Genomic DNA, 26,039 nt, shown 5'->3' on the forward strand with positions numbered 1-26,039 from the left:
CGAATATGCTTTGTTTATAATATACACAGAAAGCTCATCACTGGTCATTAGACACCCATCACTATGAATACTGTTGTGGCTTGTTCTATTGAGCAGTTTGATTTTTTAACAAAAAAAAACTCGGAAATTTTTTCTCCTTACGTCTATGGTCGCTGACTTATTCTGGGTATAGTTCCACAAGTGCCAGCTGCCTTCCAGTCCCTTGCTGAAGAGATCATTCTTCATGTGTGAGACGAGACCATGGATGACAGGCTGTTTGATTGTGGGGGAGGCAACTGAGCCTAACCCTGCCTCCACTTGGCGTCATTCAAACATATGCAATTTCAACCAGGGGGGTCACTGAATAGCACTTAGGAGAATGAACCATAACTGATATTTCCTTTGCATGGACCAATTGGATTGCTTCCAACACCACTCCAACTGAGACCAGCTAACTCAGCACAGTTTGGAATCGAGCCTGAGACCTGTGTCAGTCTTACAGATCAGTTTTTCATTGGGCACCATCAATGCCAACTGATGATCCATGCAAGGCTATTATTTTATTTCAGGGAATAAATTGTGTATCGCATGGCTGTTGAAGGGGAACGTTTATCGTACAATTTATATAAAAAGAACTCCACAAATAAGCTAATTACACTTTTTAGCTGGATGGACATGGTGTGAGTTACTTGTTGGTGGCTGGGTGCTGACTGTACCAGTTCAGCTTTTCTTCATTTCTTTTATTTTTCCACTGACATAAAAGCAACGTTTTGAAAGTCTTACGAAACGTTTTGTTGCAAAGAGCATAGCACATCGGATTGACTGTGCTGTTGACATAGCACAACCAATAGCCAAGGTGCCATAATGAAACTGGTATGCAGTTTGAACAGAAGGTTGAGACGAGGACCATGATGTTGTAAGGTGTCCACGTGATGATGAAAGCCAGAAGGATTGCACTGAGGGTTTGTGCTGCCTTTCTTTCTTTGACTAAAACCATCCGTTTTCTTTTGGTGATTTGATTTTTAAGATTTTGATCAAGATTTTTAATGAATGGAGCCTCAGAGTCAGTAGAGGAGCACGGTGTTATTTTGATTTGTGTGCAACCATTACTTGAATCTGGAGTTGGTTGAAAACTGCTATTTGTAATGGTCAATTTGTTAAATTTGTAAGAAACGCATTTTTTATCTTTCTGTTTTTGGCATTTTGCGGGGGAAACCAAACAGTTTGAGTTTTCGTAATCGTTTATCATGGGATGGTCTTCCAGGGAAATCTTTTTATCTTCTTCACTATTGAACTCCTCTTTCTGATTATTTGCCTGGGTCTTAAACGACACAGAGAAGACTGACTTTGTAGTTGGTTTCTCTTCATCATCTGATGATGGGTAACTAGCAAACGAGCCTGCTTTGTCACTTTTTGACCATTCGTCTACAACACTTTGTGCATGTGTGGTTCTTAGAGTCACTGTGGTGCTTCTGCTGGAAGAAGACCATGAGACTTGGCACCTTTCCCTGTTAGACCTCTTGTGCCCTTCACAACCAAAACAGGACCTGAAAAGAGTCTTCTTGGAAGCTGAAGCAATTTCATTTTCGGAACCTAAATTTGATCCTTGAAGTTCTGCCAGATCCTTTGTGCGTCTTTCAGTTTCTTTATAGATACGACAGTATAATATCGTCATCACCGACACTGGTATATAGAAAGCAGCTATTGCGGTCCCAAATGTAATAATTGGCTCAGACAAAAATTGGATCTGACAATCACTAGAAGGAACTGTCCTTTCTCCAACCAAGTACTGCCAGCATAAAATTGCAGGAGCCCATAGTATGAACGATATCATCCAGGCAAGTCCGATCATGATAGCTGCCCTTTTGGGTGTGCGTTTAGCCCTGTAGGTCAAAGGTCGGGTGATAGAGAAATATCGGTCAAAGCTTATGGCTAGCAAGTTCATAACAGAAGCATTACTTGCTACATAGTCCAACGCCAGCCACAGATCACAAGCCAGAGTACCTAAGGACCAATGACCTACTAGTATATAAGAAGTGTAGAGGTTCATTGAAAAGACACCAATGATGAGATCTGCACACGCCAGGCTTAACAAATAATAATTGTTCACAGTTTTAAGCTGACTGTTCACTTTGAATGACACAATGACTAATATGTTGCCTATTATTGTTACAAGGCTAACTATTGCAGTGATGGTAGCAATCAATATGACTTTCAAAAGGCTGGGCCCCTCCTGTTGACTGGATAAATTACCAGTAATAAGAGTTGTGTTCCTAAATAGATCTGATCCCATGATTATTGGACCTGGAGCAGCAACTTGAGTAGACAGCAATGAATGAATGTTTTGCTTTTAAAGGCAACTAAGAAATTCAACATGAGTGTCGTGAGCCTGCGATGCTGAGGGCAATAATTGCATTTGCAGGTTTTTTTTGCTTCCTTGCTTTCCTCTGCAAAAGAAAAGAATTATGATGAGTATACTTGTCTGCTTTAATAACTTGTCTGGCAATGCTGTTTGCGTCTGGTTCGTTCTAATATGCTTTAGTTCTACATCTTTCAACTATTTAATAATAATACCTATTATTATTTGTGTTGGCAGCAGAGAACCTCCCTTTTGGGTTCACAAGACCCTAATTTACAGTTTCATTCTTTTTATTTACAATAATGCTCATTATTATTTGTTCATAATGGACTGGATTCTTCAAATTTAAGTGGCGAATCAGGTGATCACCTTCTCATAATGCCTCGTCCAAGCGTCCGAGAAAGGTTACACAAGTGTTTCTAGATGGTGATAAAGAGATTGAATAATAAACTGTGGATTCAAAGCCCCAACCTACTGACTCAAGTTACTGACGCTATCCGCTGAGCCAGGCTGATTCCCGGAAAAGAAAAGCAACAGGAACGTCTCCTGCATTTAAGGTTCTCAGGGGAAGGCAATCTTGCAGAAGGGAGTTTCTCTGGGGTCCGGGCCAACAATTCCCCTCTCCTCCACCCCACCACCCCATCATGTCGGTCATTCACTTCACGTTTGTTTTTGCGGGGACAACAGTGCCGGGCACCCCCACAAAATACAGTCGCTACACGTCACAGTTAAAAAATGTTGCGAATAGCTTCCAGAAGCCTCAACGGGTGATTGTAAAAAAAAAATGACAACGGTCTGAATTGTGAAAAAAAATGCAAGGATTATTTTATTATTATTTACAATTAACTGTGTTCTCGTGGTGGTGGGGGTTGGTGGGGGGGGGGGGGGGGGGGGGTGGGGGGGTGGAGATAGAGGGAGGGGTGTCATAGATGTGTGTGACCTGAGTCTGACTGTGCAGTGCAGTGCAGTCAAGGCGGCTCCTCACCAGTGTAGGCAGGTTGGGCGGGTTCACGCACCAATTGGGCGGTTTTTGTTGTGGTTCATTAACTGCACTTTTTAAAATATATTTAAACCTGCAAAACGTGTCCCCCCCCCCCCCCCCCCCTCCCACCCCACACATACACTCATGTCCTTTTTTTTTTGGGGGGGGGGAGGTTTACACAGTTTCAAATGCACTAAAAACTGGCCCCACACACTCTGCTCCCCAATTCGGAGGCAACGGGCTATCATTTGGGCTACTTTGGGGTTGACTTTGGGCTACAAACGGTATTCGAACGCCCGGCCACGCGGGCGCTCTCACGCGGCAAGTGACGGTTGACAGTTGAGCGGCGGCGGTGGGATGGAGCCCGAGCGGAGCCGCGGCCGCAAAGGAGGAGGGGGAGGAGGAGCCGCCGGTCGAGGCTGGGGCCAGGGTCGAGGCCGGGGCCAGGAGCCCCGGGACAGTCACGGTGACAGGCAGCACCACCACCACCAGCAGCAGCAGCACCGGCGGCCCGTAGAGGCTGACCGAGGCTGGAGGGGCACTGCAGGCCGCAGCGGGTCTCGGGGCAAACGGCAGCCCCGGGGCCGTTATCAGGCCCAACAACTGCTGCAGCAGCAACAGCAGCAGAAGGAGGTGAGAGCGACCGGCGGCAGCGGGTCTGAGTGGGGGAGACTATCCCGGAATCTGTAATTAATGCAGCGCATTACACTGTACACTGCGCACTGTCACACCGCACTGCACACTGTGACATGTCACACTGTCACACCGCACTGCACACTGTGACATGTCACACTGTCACACCGCACTGCACACTGTAACATGTCACACTGTCACACCGCACTGCACACTGTAACATGTCACACTGTCACACCGCACTGCACACTGTGACATGTCACACTGTAACACCGCACTGCACACTGTAACATGTCACACTGTCACACCGCACTGCACACTGTAACATGTCACACTGTCACACCGCACTGCACACTGTAACATGTCACACTGTCACACCGCACTGCACACTGTAACATGTCACACTGTCACACCGCACTGCACACTGTAACATGTCACACTGTAACACCGCACTGCACACTGTAACATGTCACACTGTAACACCGCACTGCACACTGTAACATGTCACACTGTAACACCGCACTGCACACTGTAACACCGCACTGCACACTGTAACATGTCACACTGTAACACTGCACTGCACACTGTAACATGTCACACTGTAACACTGCACTGCACATTGTAACATGTCACACTGTAACACGTCACACTGTAACACCGCACTGCACACTGTAACATGTCACACTGTAACACCGCACTGCACACTGTAACACGTCACACTGCACACTGTAACATGTCACACTGCACACTGTAACACGTCACACTTTAACACTTCACACTACACACTGTGCACACTGTAACACGTCACACTACACACTACACATTGTAACACGTCACACTGCACACTGTAACACTACACACTGCACTCTGTAACATAACATGTAGGAACAGGAGTAGGCCATTCAGCCCTTCGAGCCTACCCCGCCATTCAATCATGGCTGATCTTCTAGTCTACCTCCAGCTAATAACCTGACCCTGCCTTATCCCCATATCCCTTAATCGCTTTTGCAATAAGAAATCTATCTATCTCAGTCTTGAATGTGTTCAAGGACTGAGCGTCAACAGCCCTTTGGGGTAGTGAGTTCCATACATTCACCACCCTTTGAGTGAAGAAGTTCTTCCTCAACTCAGTGCGAAAGGGCTGGCCTCTGATTTTAAGGTTGTGACCCCTGGTTTTAGTTTCTCCAACCAGGGGAAACAATCTCCCACTATCTACTCTATCATGCCCTTTGATGATCTTATAGGTTTCTATAAGATCCCCTCTAATTCTTCTATATTCTAGAGAATATAGGCCCAAATTAGTCAGCCTATCCTCGTAACTCATCCCCTTCATCCCTGGTCCTAACCTACTAACCCAGCTAACCTATGCTGCACCCCCTCCAAGGCAAGTACATCCTTCCTTAAATGAGGAGACCAAAACTGGACACGGTATTCCAGGTGTGGTCTCATCAGGGCCCTATACAGTTGCAGCAAGACTTCCCTACTCTTATACTCTAATCCTTTCATAATGAATGCTAACATACCGTTCGCCTTCCTAATTGCTGCTGCACCTGCAGACTAACTTTCTGTGATTGGTATACAAGGACACCCAAGTCCCTCTGGACGCTAACACATTCCAATGTCTCCCCTTCTAAAAAATAACCCGCTCTACTGTTTTTGCTACCTATGTGGATGACTTTCCACTTCCCTACATTATACTTCATCTGCCACCTACCTGCCCAATCACCTAACATATCTATGTCTTGCTGCATTGGTTGCGAGGCCATGGAGGGCTTTGTAGGTGAGGACCAGGATCTTGAACTAGATCCTCTGAAGGATAGGGAGCCAGTGGAGTCGGGCGAGAGTGGGGGAGATGGGGTCACAGAGTTTGGTGTGGAAGAGGACACGGGCTGCAGAATTCTGGATTATCTGCAGCCTGTGGAGGGAGGAGTTGGGAAGGCCGACAAGCAGGGCGTTTGCGTAGTCAAGCCTGGAGGTGATGGAGGCATGAACAAGAGTTTCAGCGGCCTGTTGGGTGAGGTAGTGGCAGAGTTGGGCGATGTTATGGAGGTGAGGGAAAGCAGAGCGGCTTGGCTTGGCTTTCTTTCCCACATGGCTTGCATGTCGGAAAGAAAAGACAGTTGAGGGTCGAACAAGACACCTAGGTTCCTGACTTGCTTTGTAACACTGCAGTCTGTAACAGATTACACTACACTGTATCACACCACACTGTACACTGTTACACTACATATTACAGTGTAACACTACACTGTACACTGTATCACACTAGACTGTACACTGTTTACACTGACATTACAGTGTAACACATTACAGTACACTGTATCACACTACCCTGTACACTGTTACACTGTAACATATTACGGTGTAAGACATTACACTATCACATTACACTGTATGCTGTAACCTGTAACACATAACATTGTACACTGAAACACACCACACAGTACACTGAAGAACACACTGTCAAAACACACACTGCATACCAAAACACAAGCTGGGCACCGAAACACACACTGGACAGATACAGACTCTGAACTGTTGGTTCAAAACATTCAGGATTCCTCATTGTTACCCCTGACTGTCATTTATGATTATGTTGTGCCAAGGTTCAAACTTGTTGACATCAAGTGATGAAGTTAATAATTGTGTGTTGAAATGTGCATCTGGAGCCTTGGATTGAGGGACTCCGAGCAATTACTGTTGTTATTTATTTGCAGCTGACCCCAAATATCCACTGTCCTGGATTTCAGACAAGTCCAATTTTAACTTTGGTTGTAGTGGACTGTCTCACAAAATAATGCAAAACAAATGTTCAGTTTCCCCAATTTAAAGCACGTGTACTGCAAATGAACCCACACATAAAACAGTTGAATAACATTTAAATGGAACATTGTGTACGCCAATTGCTCTGGCAGATTCTCTGATGCAGGATTTTGAGTGCCTCGGTTCATAACACACTTTATGTAATCACATGACCAGATGAGTATGAACTTGGGACTCTACTTAATAGATATTCATAAATTACTGTAAGTGAATAGGGTTGGGGAATAATGACAAAGTGACAGTTCAGCGACTTCACCTGACCTCTATACTATTACTCTTTTAATAGTGGGATGGCGATGATTTTTGTGTGGATTGAATATTCTGCTTTCATGTAGTTTGTACACATCCAAGCCCATTCATCTCTGGGGTGTGTTCCTACTCATAGTTACACATCTGCCTTCAATCAATCAATCGATCGATCGATCAATCAGAATCTTTCATTTAGCTACTTAAAGAAAACCATGTATAGTATGTCAATTGTGTGCACTGATATTTCCAGTAAGGAGTGCATACCTTATAATCATACATCATAATACAGGGTGTGCTAAACTGTGGGACTGACTTTGAGTAAATATAAAAATAGCAAGGATTGGCCATTTGGGCCATCATGCCTTTACCTTCTGTAAATCATACATAATATTTCCTGCTATTTATAAATTTGATCTTCTAAAAAGTTGATCGGAAAGGTAAACCTTCCAAACATGCATAATTATGAAATTTCTGTCTTACTCCAAGGGAATTGTATGAAACTCCAGAATCATTTCCACTAACCTTCATCCATTGTTAATCAGATATTTATTTTGCCCTTTTAGTGGTTAATTGTTACAGAACTAACTTTCTTTAAGGGCTAAAGGCAAAATACTGCAGACGCTGGGAATCTGAAATAAAATGTTCTGACAAAAGGTCATCGACCTGAAATGTTAACTCTCCTTTCTCCATAGATGCTGCCTGACCAGCTGAGTGTTCAAAGCAACTTATTTTTTTAAGGGCTTTCTGTTTCACATAAGCACGACGCTTTGTGGGTGGTGAAAATCTTTCTAATTTTATATTTGTATTCTCTAGTGGTGTTCAAGCTAAAGGAAAAGAGAAAATACTCTGCCTTTGAGTGCTTTCTGTTAGAAGTACTCCGGCTAGCGTTAGTAGAATAAATCCTTACTATTATTGTATCTGCAATGAGGAATTTTAACACATCTCCAAATCTCATTGCAGCTGCCACGTCGCTAAGTTATGTATGATATAGGAAGCACAATAGTTAGATCTATCCTTTAGCAACTCTCATTTATGGTGTTTTGGGACCAGCGAGGAATCATTGTTCTGTGCTTTCTTCGGGAATGCATCTTAATCTCCAAGAGTGACTAAAGGGTTGTTTGATTGTGGCTTTACCAGTAAGTTTGAAAGTTTTAAAACTTTGTTCTGACTTACAATCATATGTCCTTGAAATTCACCAATACTTAATTGGCCTTGTCAATAAAATTTATTTATTTTCTATTTTAAAAAATAGAGGGATTAGGGGATATGGGGATAGGGCAGGTAATTAGAGTTAGGTCAGAAGATCAGCCATGATCTTATCGAATGGCGGGGCAGGCTCGAGGGGCCGAATGGCCTACTCCTGCTCCTAATTCTTATGTTCTTATAACAGTTTTAAAAATAAACAATTTTGAAATGTTTTGAAAACATGTTAGGAGTATAAAATAAACCCAGTACAATGTTGCAATTCCTTCTCCTGATGTTTCTAGGTATCTTTCTCATTGTTTCCCTTTAAACTACCATGCTTGATTATTTATTATATAATAATAATCCTTGCATTTGATAGCATGCCTTTCACGTTAGAGTTTGCCTCAAAGCACTTCAAGGGATTTGCTGTAAAGTGTAGTGACTGTGTATTTCCTAGGTGGATTATGCTTGTTAGTTCTGCTGTGTTGCTGTTATGCTCTCAATATTGCATATGTTAAGCCAAAAATTTGATGATGTTGTGTCTTGGCATATGTGCACGTTCAATTCAGGAATGAATGGATGCACAAGGCAGGAGGTATTTTGTATTGTGTTCGTTGGTCCACCTACAGGCAGTCTCTGGACCACTTTTGTATGGAATCTCCTCTTTGGCATTAGAAGATTAGCTATTTATATTTTAAACGCTGACTTTTTTTAAAAAACATTTACTCGTACAAATTCTTTAAAGAAAAGTATAACCTAAAAATGAGATATTTAGACCTTGTATTATTAAGAAAGAAATATAGGGGATTTGGACTCGAGCAACATCAGCACTCTGGACGAATTAGGGAAATCTTTGAACCTTGCAAATTGGAGTCCTTTCAACTTTGAACAAAATACATTAGCAGATTGGAAGAACACATCTCTTGGGCCTGATGATTGATGCATTTCTGAAAAGGGATGGAGAACAGCTTGGCTGCTAATGTGTACAGGGAACGTGCATGAATGAAAACAAACAAATGTGGAAGTGAGGTGGAGGCACTGCAAAAACAGACGAAGGATGGATGGAAGAAGGAAGTATTTTTGCAGATGTTGTTTGAAATAAAATATTTCTATGGTGAACACTTAAGAAATAAATTTCTGTCATATCATGAGCCCTGTTGTTATTTGTGAATAGTGTAAATATCAATCTTATTGGTCCCAAAAGAAAGCATTTACTGTTAATCACTGGTCTACTTATATAACTTGTCTTAGATGTGCATCACAAACTGAAATGGATGTTTTGAAGCAGATGATTGTGGTAAATTGGGTGACCTGTGCCACTAGTTTTGGTCATTCATCTTGTGTTGACGCATGACTATGATTTAATGTAACCTCATTCCCATAAATAAAAAAGCTGTTCTTGTTCATCATCAACAAAATACTTCGGTTCTTGCTAGATGTAAAACCAACACTATCATACTTCAGACCTGTCTGATATTTTTCAGAAAAAGTATTGGTATATATGGTATATAAGTGGAAAATGAAAATTGTATTAATGTGGAGGGTGAAGTTGAACAGGGTTTTTTTATTTTCACTTTGTGTTTGTCTTATCAATATGGAAGCCACAGTGAAGCATTTAGTGGAATCTAATGCCTTCTCTATACACTTTTGACATTTTAAAGCTTGCTTTCCATTTTTAATTCTGTTACATTATATGGACTATTCATTATACATGCAAATGTAGATTATTCTTTGGTAATTAATCTCAACAAAATACCAAATGCTCTCTTTATGTGCAAATATGTGCAAATAAAGTAAACCTGTTTTAATATATGTGATTTTTTTTTAATGTGAAAGGATGAAGATGACGTGGACACTAAAGAGGAAGAAAATGAGCCAAACAAATTTTCTAGAAGAAAAATAGTTTCAAATTGGGACAAATACAAGACAAAAGAGAAAGAAGAAGTGGAAGAGTCTGTGCGAGGTGCTGATTTCAATGTGCTGCTTAGCTCTGCAGGTAGGGAAAGGAAATATATATTGCGTGAAAAACAAATTGAAATATTAAGCGTGAACTTTTACCTTTTCTAGATGTTATTATCTGAAGTGCAATGTATTCATGCTTTTGTACATTGAAAATGCCAGGAATGCCAAGCAAAAGTGAAAGATGTATACATTAAGAAAAAAANGGACATTTCTAAAAACTTTTGTGTATTTGTTTCTATGAACAAAATGAGAGATGTAATTGAGCAGAAAAAGTGAATCTTCCCCAAGATTGTTTGGTGTCTGCATATTCCTACCTCTGAAAGCCTCTGTACCCTACAAAGGACTTCTGATGTTCTCCAGCAGTACCCTGCACGCTCTTTATACGTAACTGACTTTTTTCTTGTGTGGAAATTGCCAGTCAGTTTATGTTGATTACCAGAGGCAAGTACCTGTGAAAAGCATGGAAGTGAGTATTAAGGACATTTTAGATTATTGTGACATTTTTTGATGGAACTGATCTGCATTGCCTGGGCTGTAATAAGTCCTGTCCAGGTTATGGGTTTATTCTAAATACAGATATATCTTTCTGTCACAAGATGGATAGTGGGGAACCAAACCTAATCAGAGTGATATAAATGCATGTTGTCCCATTTAAATACTATATTGTAGGATGACAGAAATAAAAATCAAAGTTTCTAAAACCAAAGTGGGTCAGTCAATATCTGAAAGAGAAAGATAGGTTGGTGTTCTGAACTCAGGGTTCAGTTTTTGTCAGAAATATGAACCTTTCTTCCACTTTTGGATGCTTATTTATCAACTATAGACTTTGAATGCGCCCATAGATTGGAAAGGTGTGGGATATCACTACCATGGTTCTGTGTGAGTTCCAGATCTCAGATAGTATCTACTGGGTAGATTTTATTTGGTTATCCCAAAGGAATTCAGAGGACTGTTTGACACATGCTCACGCCCCTCTTTACTGTTAAATGTGCAACAACAACAACAACTTGGATTTATATAGCGCCCTCCACGCTGGACGGCATCTCAGAGTGCTATACAGTAATGGATCCCGGGGCCGAACCATGGGGAGGGGGATGAAGGTGACCAAAGGCGCGGTCGAAAAGAAAGGTCTTCAGCCGAGACCTGAAAATAGGAAGAGAGGGAGCGAGGTGAAGGGAATGAGGAAGTGAATTCCAGAGCCTCAGGGCACAGTGGCTGAAGGCACGGCCACTGATGGTGGAGCAGAGGATTCGGGGGACAAGGAGGAGGCCAGACCCGGTGGAGCGAAGGCAACGGGCACTGTTGTGAGGAGAGAGATCAGAGAGGTAGGGGATGCAGAGGAGTGGAGGAATTTGAAGACAAGGGTGAGGATCTTGAAATCGATCCTCTCTGGGACAGGCAGCCAGTGCAGTCTGGCAAGGACTGCGGTTATCGGGGAGCGGAGTTTGGTGTGGGTAAGAATGCGGGCAGCAGAGTTTTGGATGACCTGGATTTTGTGAATGGTAGTGGAGGGGAGACCGGCGAGGAGGGCTTTTGAATAGTCCAGCTGAGAGGTGACAGAGACTGTAAGAAGACGAAAAACAATGCACGGAAAAAGGGAAACCAAAGAAAATGACAAGAGGGGAAAATCAAGTGAAATTAAAGAACAACAAACAAAGCTTTTAAGAGAGTCGATCAAATTATACATAGGGTAAGTCATATTTAAAGAAAATTATAGAGAATGTTTGAACCTTTACAAAATACTTTGGATTCCTACAAATTGCATGTACAGTCCAAACGCAATAAAAGATCTACGAACATCTTTTCCGCAGTTCATTGACTACTAAAAAATATCATAATATTCAGTCATCTGCAAACACGTCACAAGGTAAGAGCATTTGATAGCAGCATTTGGGCTTGTAGCACTAAAAGGTTAATAGTGGTACAACATACTGCTTCCTCTTACTGTCACCTGGTTTACTGCTGCTTCTTAGTTAAGGTTGAATTCACGTCAGTTGGCTCTCGTTCACATTTTTAAGTCAAGAAAATAAATAACAGGTATATATGTACTTTTTTGTTGTGAAAACATTTTTTTGTAAACTATTTGAATGTAGCATCTTCAGTATCAGAATTTTTCCACAACTCCAGCTGGGGAGACTGCAGGTGGTGACTGACGTATTACAGAACGGTTCCTCTTGACTGCTTGTCTGAAAACTACATCCTATTGGCACAAAAACCTGTTATTGTCTCTTCACACTTATTGCCACTCTTTGGACTGGAAAACTGAAAGTGACATTAACATGAGTCCATGCTACTCGAGTTTGAGCAAAGTCATCCCCTTAACAATCGACTATTTTAAAAAACATAATTTTATGAAATCCTTTTGTCACTAAATCAGTTAATATCCATCAACATGCCAGAAAGATAAAAGTTTAGTTTTTATGATTGCATAGTCAGTCCTTCCCCAAAAAGTGTGCTGAACCTCAGTGTAATTTCTACCTATTAATAATAATAATAATCCTTGCATTTGATTTAGCGCTTTTCTTGTCTTCTAGATGTCTCAAAGCGCTTCACCGAATATACTGTAAAGTGAATTGACTGTATATTTGCGGGAGAAACGCAGCAGTCAATTGCGCACAGCAGTGTCCACAAACAGTCGTAGATTGAAGTGACCAAATTTATTATTGTTTTCTTTCTTGAGGGATTATTATCAGGCATGTGGAGTAAGGAGACTTGCTCAAGGTTTCGCCCTGCTGGGAATCAAACCTAGGTCTTTCGCTTGCGAGGCGAGTCCTCTAACCACTGAGCTACAGGACTCCTACCTATTATACTCTGTGTGAAGCATGCAGTGCCTGGATATTGGTGGGATCCTGTAGTTGAGTCTAATCTAATCCTATCGCCCAATGTCCAAGGTCCATCTCGTTCACCTCCCACCATCCTGGCGTAACGTATCGTGTCCCAATTGTATACTGTATCCCGACATATTATTTTCTATCAGAAATCTATCTAATTTGTTCTTAAAACAAACAACATTTTCTGCTACCACTGTCTCGCTTGGGAGTCTGTTCCATAAGTTTTACTACTTTCTCACTGAAGTATTGTTTCCGCAGATTTATTCTGAATTTACCCCCACTTCATTCGCAGGCCATAGTATACCTTACAACCCCATTGTTTTTGAATAGGATGTTGCTGGATAATAATCAGAACCAGAAATTGTGGCAATTTTTCCTTTTCCCAATTTAGGGACACTAAAATAAATTGAACCCTATCCTCTCTGAGATCAGTTGACCCAACACAGACCATTGACTGAATCTAAGACCATCTTGGTCCATGTGACCCAGTACCAACAATGTAATGCGTTTACCCACTGAACTATTGATGAGCATGTTTCTGTGTGCTTTTTGTCGCGTCTTAAAATAAAATTAGAAATGTGTTTGTATTTTGGTAACTAGGCAACTTGGAAAGCAATTATTCCATATTTTTTTGAATTCATCTAATGTACCCAACACCGACAATATTGAAGTCGCTTTATTGTTGTGAGACATTTTGGAATGTGATGAGTCAAAAGGAATACAATTTGTGAGTTTGCATTTGCTCTCTCGATTACAGCATATTTAGTGTCGATTTTAATTGGTATAGTGTCCAAATTCAGAGGAAAGCGTAACTATGCCAGGTTTGACCAGAGGAACTATTGTTTGAAATGCTAACCTGAGGGAATAGAAGGCATAGGCCATGACCAGTGGAACTACTGTATGTAATGCTGTCCTGAGGGAATAGAATGCAGAGCACACAGACAGTCGTGCAGTGGAGCAGAATCAACAGTGGATGGAGGTGGAAATGATATAAACTAGCTGACTGAGTCAGGAAAGCATCTTGTACATTTTGAAGATCAGGTCTGCTTATTCATTGATCTGCACACAGGCGCCTAAAATAATTTCTGTCTTGTCTTTGAGTCATCCACAAAACCACTTGTTTTCCATTTTTTTCCAAAAAGAAGTGGAGGAAAGAATTGCTATGCAGCATGTAATCGTTTATGATAAACTGAGCATCCAAACTTTAAATATCTACGTATCAGTAAAAGAATGATGAAGAGGTCATATGTTTATATATATATATATATGTATAACTATCCAACCTGGTTGCATAGTTACTTTGAAAGATCATTTTTTAAAAAGAATGGGTTCTGAAACTGTATGGATCTCAGTTTTTGGGTGGGGCTGCTAACGAGAGTACCTACTAAGCTATTGCAGCTTGTGGATAAAAGACACTAATAAAATAGTAAAATTCAGCAATTGTGTTAGGAAGCCTTTCTAATGTTTGCATTGGAGTGCTAAACCTGCCCTTTCTTTGCATTTGTCCCATATATTATTTTTCAATAAATCTCTTTCAAGCGGTTCACTATAATCGGGTGACTGCAGTACTAGCCTAGGAGCACACTTGTAAGGCTTTTGGTTATTTATCAGAATAACAGTAGTGCCAGACAACGAATACAATAGTCAGGCTTCTCTTTGTCTGTAAACAAAGTATCAACAATGAAAAAGCAAGTATAAGTATGTTTATATAATAACTCAAATTTGTGACTCTGTAAGATTGGAAAAAGAGATGAACATATTACAGTGTCAATTATTTTTCAAAATATACATGTTTAAGAAAGCAAACAAATGATCCCAGAATTGGAAACAATGAATAATGTAAATTAAACTTTTAAAGCAAGGAATAAAGATCCATGGAAAATACATTAACCAAGCTGATAAATGTTTAACAATAACGTGCACTGTACTATTTGGTAAACAGCAGATTAAATAATTTAATAATGCAATTTTTTATGACAAATATTACTTACAGAACAGCTGTGTGCCTACAGCTTCTTCCTTAAAACCAGCTTTTCACAATCCACAAAATGCAGATTTAGTAACCAAGGCTGAAGGTGGGAGGCTTAGCACAGGAGTGTAGTGGAACTCCATCTGATTTTCTCTCTCTGCTTCTCAAATGCAATCCAGATATCAGCAGAATCTTCATCTTACTGATTGCATCCTTGTTTGTAAACTGCTGGCAGCTTTTCCTTTCTGTCTTCTTTATATTTCGCCGTTACTGTTGTCATCTCAGACTTGTTTCTCTACTTCACATACTGCATGAGGTAACAACCTTGACAGCTTAAAAAATTAAAAGCTGTTGTTTGTGTTTACACTGCAAAGCCAGATCAACTGACCAGATAATTCAAGATCGTCTTTTAAAAAATTCAACTATGCTTCAGATGGGGTAGCTTACTTTCCAATTTTTGTGGTACGTTAGTTATTATTGTATTTAGCAATTGTGGTCTGTTTCCAGCACAACAGATGAAACCATAGGGCTTAGCTGAGAACTTTACAGGTAGGTATTTTCACTTTGCATCAGAACCGGATGTATCATCCTCCTCGCTGCGTACAGGGTACAGATGTATAACGTTGTACATGTGAAGAGATTTTTTAAAAATCCCAAAGGCCAATGTGTCTCATAGCCTCTCGGGACAATGAGTACATATGGCATCAAGACCCGCTGATATGAGCTGTTCAGATCAGGCAGTGAACTGACAGGCTGATGCTTTTGTACATAATGAACCAATTAATTACAGCATCTGAAGAATAGCAGTGTCTGCCAAACAGACGACCAACTGATTTTGTAACTACTGATTGCTTTTCCTTGTTTATGCAGTTTTTCAATTGAGAAATTCATTCACAAGGATCAGTTTATTCTTCTGTAAGCTGTGGTTAGTAGATCTGATTTATATTAGCTTTTGTCTTAAATTATTTTTCCTGTTGCATTATTAATATTTCTCATTAAGATTTAATTAACATTGATGCTTAGAGTAATTCTTTGAGCTTGTATGTGAGTTGTATAGGTAAATGTTTATCACTAACTGCTTCAGCTTCTCCAGATCGACTGGTGGTACAATGAGTTAGGACACAGCTTCTCGATAATAGACTGGTTACACTCGGTCTTATGCCTGAAATTTCGATGTGTTGAATTCTCAGTCCCAGCTGGAACCCTCTGGGGAATCCAAATGTTTCTTCTAAGAGCGGGAGGAGAACATTTGAAAGTAGATTTGACTTGCTGAATTTATGAATTTATTTTATAGAATGATGTTGGAGGGTGGGTGGGTTGAAGAACGAATAATTTTTTTTTGTCCCATTGCAGAACCCCCCTGGTGTTTGGGTGGAGATCAGCACAATCAGCCATTATTTGTGGGCAGTAGTCATATTTTAATGTGGTTAGTTAACACTTTAATTGAGTGTTGTATCAAAAGTCCATCCTCACTTGAAAAACCCAAGATGTTGTTTATTGACGCTATGTGCTAAGTATAGTACCATGTTTGTAAAGGGAAAATACAATATTTCATATCGAATGCCACATTCTGGCGGCATTGTATGCTTTAAAGTTGTTCTTTTTTCAGCTTTTGAGATAATAATATTAGAGGATTACTTTGTGTAGCTGTACCTGCACCTAAGGTACATAACAAACAATTCATTACTACTTTGAACTTGGGATGTGAATGTATTTATGCCTTGTTTATATTCACGTACTGCCATTGACGGCAGAAGTGGGGAGGATGCCCACTGGTGGCAATGCTGCTATGTTAATGGGGTGGCAGTGCTGCAAGCAAGGTAGATTTTCTTTCCTCCTATGGACAGTGCTTCCCAGTGCCTCTGGTAGTGTCAACCACTATTAATTTCTAGTCTTGGGTAACAGGTTGGCTGAGACCTTCTCCATACAGTGAGGAGCAGTCAGAAAATAATCACAATTCATGACTTTAGAAATGATGGCACATGTTCTGTGTTTCCATGTTTCTGCTGATGCCATGGAATCTGCACCGACGTATGACCGGGCATATCCAGAAGCACTAGCAGCCTCAGATATTGCAGGGGTACGGTTTGCAACAGCTCTGCAGGAGGCTTTAATATAAATGAGCCATGAGACCCTTTCAAAATAAACTGCAATAGTGGTTCTAAAAGCATTGTAAATAATTTTATTTGTAATCATTTATAATTCAGATAAAATGGTCACTGGAGTTAGAGAAGGGAGCCGTTTTGGAGAGTATTGTTAGTCGCAGTATTTCAATCAATTTAAGGTACGGAGGGATTGCAGTGTGACTCATTAAAAAAAACCTCTAAAAATATAGAGCAATCATGCAGTACGAGCAAATGCACAATTACTGATTGTTTGCGTGTTCCATATAGTTAGTTCAACCGAGGAATGCTACACATTCATTAAGTAACCAATGTTGGCCTTATTACATGAAAGTGTCAGTGGAATTGGGAAGCACTGTCCATAGGAGGAAAGCTATTAAAGGTATCGTAGAAATCCTCTCATCTTAGTTGGTCAATTACGATCAGATTCACATGAGACTGATTGGATTGAATTACTCTTTCTTCCATTTCCCCAGGTGCTAAAATGGAGCATAACTTGGTTAACTTCCTCAGATCAGAGTAGTCTCTTGGTCCATAAACTTCACATCACTAATTCCCCTTTTCTCCTGTACAATTTGCAGTAATAGCTGTACTGAAAAGAAAATATATTTCAGTGCAGAGTGAGGACCTGATTAAACTTCCAGTAACAGGTCCGGTGCTAACAGCATCACTGAAATCTATAGATGTAAACTCCTTGCAGGTTAATCCCAGGTAGAGGAGAAGAAAACAAAAAATTGCATAGAATAGAGTAACATAGAGTGATATAGCACAGAAACAGGCCATTCAGCCAAACTAGTCAGTGTCAGTGTTTATGCTGCACAAGAGCCGCCTCTCCTATTCCATGAAAAATTAATCCCCCAGTTTTCCATATTCACTGTAAAATTATCCACCTTGCACTGTGACAGGTCAACTGTTGCTCCTTTGTTATGAGGTTAAGTCGTTATGTTTGTCGAACATCTCTTTGTATCTGCACTCTTTGGAGGAAGCTTGATTTGTACCAACTGCATCTTGGATGACATTAATCTACTGCATGTTTCTACACTTCCAGTCACCTTGTACACAGTTTTTACTTCCAGTCTTGATAATGCAGTTCCGTCATGTTCCCAATTCATGCAATGTTCTAAATTATTAAAATGACAGTTCTGTACATGGTATAAGTTGGCTTTAAGGTAAAAAAACATGCAAATTTTGAAAGTTTCCTATTTCCATATTCAGAGAGCGCAATTCCCTACACAGGAGGTGATTTGCCTGGGAGGTTATTGAAAGATATGTTCTATTTTTAAAAATGTGTTTTAATATTATGGATGAGGATTGAGTATTTGTAACCGATTTGCATCAGTACTGTACAACTCAGTGATGTAGTTGAAGGAAACACAATAAACTAATGTTTTGATTCTGTCCCCGATTTGCTCCTGACTAGTAGGTTATAATTTATTTGACTGTAGGTAGGAGAGTCTCACCCTCAACTCACCAGATGTCCAGCTTGCTGTTCAACAATGTATCACTATCCTGCCTGATAGATACTTTCTCCTCTTCCTTTATCCAGGGGCACTCAAATCATCTAATCAACATGTATCAACAGTTATGCTTGGGGCCTTCCTAATCTGTCCTCTTGTGTCACAGAGGATGGCATATTTACTCAATTTTAGTTCTTAAAACAACTTACTGAAAATCGGCTTCAAAATAAAGGTTGTATTTAAGAATTTGCCAAATTCTGGAAACTCTAAAATATTCTTAAACAGAGTAAATCTAGACCCAGGTGGAATTTCTCCCCATAATTGTTCACTAAGAAGTTTGATTCTCAGCTCAGACTGATTTGATCTTCCATGTAGACTGATAGTTTCATGCTATTCAGAACATCTACTGCTTGGTTCCACTATGCTACAGTCCTACCCATTTGTATCGGCATTACGGGTATCAAAGAGATTTTGTCGACATATGCAGGTTTCGATACAAATGAACGAACCAACAGCTGTTAGTCAATGGCAGCTGTAGTCCGTGCTCTGTGACTTCTGGGGACGACGCATGTGTCGCATGCCCCAAAGCTGAAGTGGAGCATTTCGGAACTTTGGCATGTCGGAGAGGCAACGGTTAAAACCACCTGCCTGTCGGCATAGCATTAAGAACATAATGTACTTAATGCTGGACTTGAAAAATGTGTTGATATAAGCATGCTAAAAATTATGTGGACATCGCCACACATGGTAAGTTTAATGTGTTCCTATATCGGGAAGAGCCCAGGACTTCAAATTTTTGTCGACATATGCAGGATGTTGATCTAAACATGTTCAAGATAAGTGGGTAGCACTGTATTACATTTGTGCTTAATTCTCTTTCATGTTGTCAATCCTTTCAGTGTATTCAATAAAACTGTCATATTCTGGTTTATTCAAAGTACTGGATTGTTAGTTAGAAATGACACCAATGACTGTTTCATGTTCCATCATACATATAGTTGTCAGTGGTGCTTATTGTCAAATTGAGTATCAGATGATGACATTGGATTGGGCAGAATTCGTTTTCAAATCCCATGTCCTCATATCTGCTGACTGTAAACTGCTCCCATTAATCTACAAATGAGTTTATAGCCAGTAGGGAAAATATGGAAGCATCTTCTTCTATCTCCCGCAACTAATTGACACTCAAATGATTTATTTTTTGCCCTTCCAACTTATTTTGCAGGTATGAGTGGAGTTAAGTGTTTTTAAAAACATTAGTAGAAGAGAACCAAGCGTGCATGTTTACTCTCTCCAGCCACTCCTGTGTAATAACCAAAGTAAAGAAAGGAAAATATTGCGTCCTGTCAGAAGGTGGACAGATGCAAAATAATTCCACGCACCTGTTGAGGCCTCCTGAGTATTTTACCTTAGGAATGGACTTGAGCTGGGCTTCTGCTCACTCAGAATCCAGCTGGATTTTCCAAAATCGTATTGTTTAGTGTCTCAGAAGTACATGCATTAGATTCAGCGCCTTAATTGTAAGATCAGTGTTCTTTTATAGTATCAAAAGTGCTTAATTCTGCATGTACAGTTTATTCTAGTTGGATAGTGGCAAAGAATTACTCTGCTTAAAAAAATATAAATTCCATTTAGTGCAGCCCATTGAGCCTGCTCTGCCACTTTATTAGTTTCTGGCAGCTCGTTAGCATTCTGATTACTTTTCTTCACATCCCTAAGGAATTGTTAATGTTTTAATAGTCTTTAAATGTGAGTTCTCCAATTCAATCGGAGATTGAGATTTATTCTAAGTCAGAAGGAACAATTTAGAACAGATATGAAATGGAACTTTTACCACAGTACACAGCAACTTATTTTGAGAGCGAAACTGGATTTCGTTCGCTGATAAGTCCTGATGTAAGTTAATTTTAGCCCAATTCTTTGTCGCCAGTGTTCAAATAATATCAAAGCTATAATTTATCTGTTGAGTTTTTTTTTAAAAAAGCTGCGAGCCTTGTTGCCATCCATAGTACATCAGAACTCCCCCAGGTCTGATGAGGCTTTGTTGATGCTTGACTTGTTCCATTCTATGTCGAAAGCCTCAATTTGATTGACCTGTTTTTTTTTGCTTTGTGAATATAGTGACATGACATTTCCATGGTGCAATGCTGAAATAGAACTGTCAAAGTAAATTTATTTTGTTCTGGCTGTTGCTTCTGTGATAATTTTGCTTGTTTTTGTTTGTCGTTGTCTCCACTTTCATCCTCCTGGCAACTGTGCCTCCATACAGTATTAGACTTGGTATGGTCCATCTTTTTTAACATTTATTTTAGGAGCTGTTCCACCACTAAATCAAGAACACCTGCTTCAGAGAATGCCAAAATATTGTACAAATAGAGAGTAGGCCTGCATTTGAGGATTATTTCAAAGGCCAAATGTAGAATGACATTAACACTTGAACCTGACAGTGCATGAGGAAAAACAGATCATCTGACAATTCCCCTAAACACAACTTGACTTAAATTTTATTTCTATGAAATTTGATGATGTATGGAGGTAAAGCTTTCGATAATCAGAGGAGAGAAATTAAACAGAAAGCATTTAAATTTCAGTGAATCTCTGCAAGGAAAGATAAATATAAAAGTAATACAAATTTAGAATAAGAGAAAGACCAAGTTGTAGAATACATCTCAAGTAACAAGAGGGGTTTTCACACATAACAGTACAGTACATGAATTAGACATTAAAGGGTAGCTTTGGCATTGAAAGCAGATTTGAAGGAAATAGTAGATAGAGTTGTTAGTTTGAGACTGTTTGTACAGAAGAAGAAGCTGGGAATTTCTTTAAAAAACGACATCCTTGGGACAGCATTTTGGAATGATAATATGGAAGCTGGTTGTTTTTAAAAAATGTGTAAAGCCTGCTTTCAAATCAAGAGGATTAAATGCATTAGTATTCATTCTACTTCTATTTTTAACATTAAGGAATGGTGTATGCATTTCTACAGAAAAATACATTGTGATTGTTATAACCTTGCTTGTCTGTGCATCCAGTTTTCTATAACATATACAGTAATAGTTTTCCATAAGCAAATGTAAACTTACTGCAGTTTTGTGTGGTGTCCCATAGAAAGGGTTTCAGAGGTTCAGCAGTTGAACCAGCAGCTGAAGGACCACAGTTAATGTATTTTTTTCATTCGATGTCTTGGGACCTTATAAATGAAAATTCACTTGAAGTGATTAAGCTTTACAATGCTCTGAGGACTTTTGTAGATTTTAAGTGATCTCAAGTGGAAAACACAGGATAAAACTAAACAGAACCCTTCAGCAAGTCCAATTGCTTAAATTGAACTTTGACTGAGTATGAGAAAACTGGGAATATGTATTAGAAAGAGTTAGCAAACTAAACATTTAGTTTTGTGATTATTCTGCAAGTAATCTGGGCTAAACATCTCTGGATTTTTGATTAGTTTCACCTTCTTGGATTTTGACTCTCAATCCTATATTATTCCACAACTTTGAATGGTAGTCAATTACAATTGGCTACCATTCACTTGTATAGTAAAGATTACGTTGTATTTCAGGTCGAGGAACCGTGATGATACTATGTCTGTCTATAAATGGTGATCCTGTATATTGGGGAAAATACTTATTTAAAGGTTGCTGTCTCAAAATTCCTGGATAGACATTTATCTACCCTAAATAATTGCTGTTTTTGCTTTAATTATTTGTGTTGCACCTTGGAGCATTTACAAGAAATAGTTTGACGTATAAGTGCAGTATCTAGCAAATCATTTGTTGGGTGAATCACAATTTGCTGGAAGGAGCATTCCTTCATTTTCACCGCACTTCCCAACTCTTTATTTAGATTAATATCTAGAATAAGCAACCAAACAAATTAACATTTTTATAGAGACTATTTCGTAAATTGTTTTAAAACAGTTTCATGAAATTTAATTTCTAATTGTTTTAAAACAATTAAAATTAATTTAACACAGTAAAACATTAACTTTATTAATGTTTACAGATATTGCACATTTAGATTGGCTGCGTAAGTATAACACATTCTTTTGCTGTATGGAAACCACTCCTGATTATATAATTTTAAGTTACGTCCTCCCAGTTGACAACTAATATCTGCTTGTATGGAGTTGCATAAGTGACCTCTGCTTCTATGATTCATTTATAACTTCATACAGTATTGAGTATTTTTTATTTCCCCACAACCAGCATTTATAAGAGAAGCCTATTTTGCAACTAACCTATTTTTCAAATGTAAGTCATCCGGTGTATTTACTTGTCTCTAAATTCCCTTGTAAGTTTGTTGTAGACTTGGAAGTCCTTATTAAATTCTCCTGTGACTCGAGTAATTATTACTTTTCAGTTTGATCCATCACAATAACTGGTGCCTGACCTATCTATTAATGGAACCACTGCACCTTTCATCGTCATAACTGAAGAATTGTACATGCTTGGTTTCTTAATGCACCATTTCTATTGATTGATTTAATGGAAAAATACTACATTGCTAATAAATATTGAAATAAAAAATGTAGATGTTGACTTTTTCAGTCAACCTAGAATTGATGTATATAAAAAAAGGAAGATTCAACTTATAAGCATCACTAATTCTGTTTAGTGCTGATGTGTCAGCAAGCACTGTGGAACACATGGCTTATAATCTGTTTAGGTAAAGAAATTGTTTTGAATTTGAACATACATGGAAGCTTCTGATTTATTTTAGAAACCTGATAAGCGTCATAATTAAAGTGAAGCTTGCTGTGTGTTGATTGGAAGCAGATGAGTTGGAACAAGTGCTAAATGTCACCTCTTATATTTTTGATCTCTTAGCCACAAAAAGCCATGAAGCATTATGATTTGTGAAAAGTAATTTATGAATTACGATAAAAGGTTTATGGAGAGGAACCAAATTAAGATGAGGTTCATTGCAAACTGTCTTGACAGAATAGATGTCATGGCAGAACCAAGATAGCTCTCTTGTTAAGTTTCAAAGTTTGTCATACGGTTTTGTATACAAGTACTTAACCTGATTCTAAGCAGCAATGTTTGTTCACAGTTTATCAGCTTTGTGTTCCATATTATTTTGGTAAATTTTCCAATTTATTATTAAGTTCAAATTTACTATTGTACTTTCTAAGAATTTATGATCAGTTATTTACATTATAATCACATTAAATGCTTGAGACAATACATGGTCAGGGTAGATAGGACCTTCCTTGACTTAATCCTCTTTTCAAGGAAGGACCTTGAGCCAATCCACATATAAAGAATTCTAGATATTACTTGTCTCTCATTTACCAAGTGTGTAAGCTTGGCACAATTTGATAACAATTTAGTTTCAAAAATCTAGCCGATTAAAAGTTGCCATTATTAAAATCAAAGTCTGGTTTAATACATGTACTGTAACCTTTAAACCTGCTTTTAAAAGGATTTGTCTAGAATTGCAGATTTCAGCATCGATCTCATCTCATGCAAGTTTTATTTGACATTCTTCTTACTCGATTGATATTGAGGCTTATCGGTACAATGACAATTGGAGCATTTCCCTGAGGGTCAGCAGCACAACAGAAAGACTGTTCCAAAATGAACCATACAGGTCATTTAACTGACAAGATTACCAATGTTCTCCTTGGTTTCAGAAGAAGAAAAATGTTTGACACTATTTCAAGGTTGACGTTTTTTGATTGTATTTTGAAGCAGGAAAGTTGACTTACTAAAAAGCCCTGGAAAATTAGTTCAAATTAATCAATACAGGGATCATAACTGAGGCTCACCAAATAGGAGTGGGACATTCAGCAATGCAACACAAATGCTAGTTGTCCTGTTCATAAAATGAATGACCATGAACCATGACAAGCAAATACAAAAATCTGTGCAAGGAAAAATTAATGTAATTAGTTAACTAACAAGACCACACTTTGCAAACGCAAACATAAATAAGGTACAAGTTCCAATTAAGTACAGTTTATAATCAATGCTAAAGTTCATAGAGGCCATATCCTGCAGGAAATAAGTCACAAGCAGTACCAACAAATGAGCTACATTAAAGATCCAATTTAATCTACAAAATACACAGTCACTACACCTTACAGTAAATCCTGTGAAGTGCTTTGAGATGTCCTGACATGAAAGGCATTATATTAAATGCAATGATTATTATTATTACTACTATCTATCTTTCACGAGCTGTCTGCATATTAGAGTCACTATTTTTGTCAGACTTTTGCACCTGTTGCCTTAGTGACAAGGGACTAATCTCTCAACATCTACAGTGCACTAGCTGCAGGCCTGCACATTGCTCACAGTGCCATCCTGCCAAATCAGAATTCAAGCAGAAGGTAAAAACCTCTTTTGCTGCAACATCCAAATTACTCACTGATGCTGAAGTGCACCGAACTGTGAAGCGAGACCTCAGGCTCCTCTTACATGAAAGAAATAGCACCTGTGCGAGTACAAGGTGCTGCACAGTGGCCAGTAAGGATCATTACAGTGGCAGATGCATGCTTGCACTTTCTGAACATTTTGCACAGGTCCTCAAACCAAGGACTGTTTGTACTTTTAAAAAGACTTTTTATGATAAGCAGGCTTGAGTATGGGGGATGGAGGGGGGTGGGGAGAGGGGTAGGAAAAGGATAGTGCAGCTAGTGCATGTTCTTAACATGTTCTATTTTGCAGCAGAAGCTAGAATGATGCTTCCTAATATCTCTTTTCACCTTCAAACATTCTAATCAAAATCGAAGATGTAGAATGGATACGTGAGATGTTGTGTTATTCAATCAATCTGCTGTCAGCATTTCAAAACTCAAAACTCAAATCAAGACTTTGGATGTTGGAGAAGTAAGTACAGTACTTTCTCCACCACCCAAAGTCTAACCTTTAGCTTTTGAATTGTGAAATGTTGGAACTAGAAGGAATAATACAACTAATGGGTACTGTAGATCATATTAAATAAATTGTCTGAACATGTTGTCCTTGAAACACATCTCTCACATTCATTTCACAATTTTGTTATTACAGTTTTTAATCCTAGCTCTACTTGAAGCTTGAATCACTTGTGATGAGTATCTTTCAGGCGGCTTACTAGAGAAGATAGTCTCCAGCCTAAAAATATTGTTGATAATATTTGTGGCACTTAATGTAAATATAAGGCTCTGAAGTTTGATAAACTATGTGATACTCCACTGTGCTGTGTAAAAGTAGTGTCTTAGTAACTGAAAATTGCATAGTAAAGGTATGTTTTCAGATTTTCAGTGCCAAATATTTGCAAAAATACTTCTGCTGAAAGAAACAATTTATCTATGCAATACTGCAGGCTAGTGTCTGCTTTTTATACCTTTACACTCAACATCATTTACTATTTAAGGTCACATTTTATGTTTTGTAGGGTGTTTCCTCACAGTTGTTTCATTGGTACTGACACCGTACAGGAATACTGTGTGTTGGGGATGCTGTGACAAGCAGCAGATGGTTCATAGTTAATAGCAACTA

The 26,039-nt window shown here is 39.1% G+C and overlaps 2 protein-coding genes across 2 annotated transcripts in view; one reads left to right on the top strand and one right to left on the bottom strand.

The window, feature by feature from the left end:
- Nucleotides 1–664: 664 nt before the first annotated feature.
- On the bottom strand, nt 665–2,272 carry chrm5b (cholinergic receptor, muscarinic 5b). Its single transcript, XM_007888383.1, has one exon. It carries the CDS (start codon nt 2,270–2,272, stop codon nt 665–667), a length of 1,608 nt encoding a protein of 535 aa, XP_007886574.1.
- Nucleotides 2,273–3,562: 1,290 nt separating this feature from the next.
- aven (apoptosis, caspase activation inhibitor) overlaps nt 3,563–26,039 on the top strand; it is a 37,130-nt gene continuing 14,653 nt past the window's right edge. The window contains exons 1-2 of the mRNA XM_007888066.2: nt 3,563–3,953; nt 10,047–10,206. Coding sequence (XP_007886257.1) covers nt 3,678–3,953; nt 10,047–10,206 — 436 coding nt within the window. The 5' untranslated portion in view covers nt 3,563–3,677. The remainder of the gene's footprint in view (nt 3,954–10,046; nt 10,207–26,039) is intronic.

This window comes from Callorhinchus milii, unplaced genomic scaffold, assembly GCF_018977255.1.
Source record: "Callorhinchus milii isolate IMCB2004 unplaced genomic scaffold, IMCB_Cmil_1.0 Scaffold9, whole genome shotgun sequence".
Classification (NCBI taxonomy): domain Eukaryota; kingdom Metazoa; phylum Chordata; class Chondrichthyes; order Chimaeriformes; family Callorhinchidae; genus Callorhinchus; species Callorhinchus milii.

What these genes read in the sequence shown, in the direction of transcription:
- chrm5b (XM_007888383.1), bottom strand. Translation starts at nt 2,272, where the DNA reads ATGGGATCAGATCTATTTAGGAACACAACTCTTATTACTGGTAATTTA.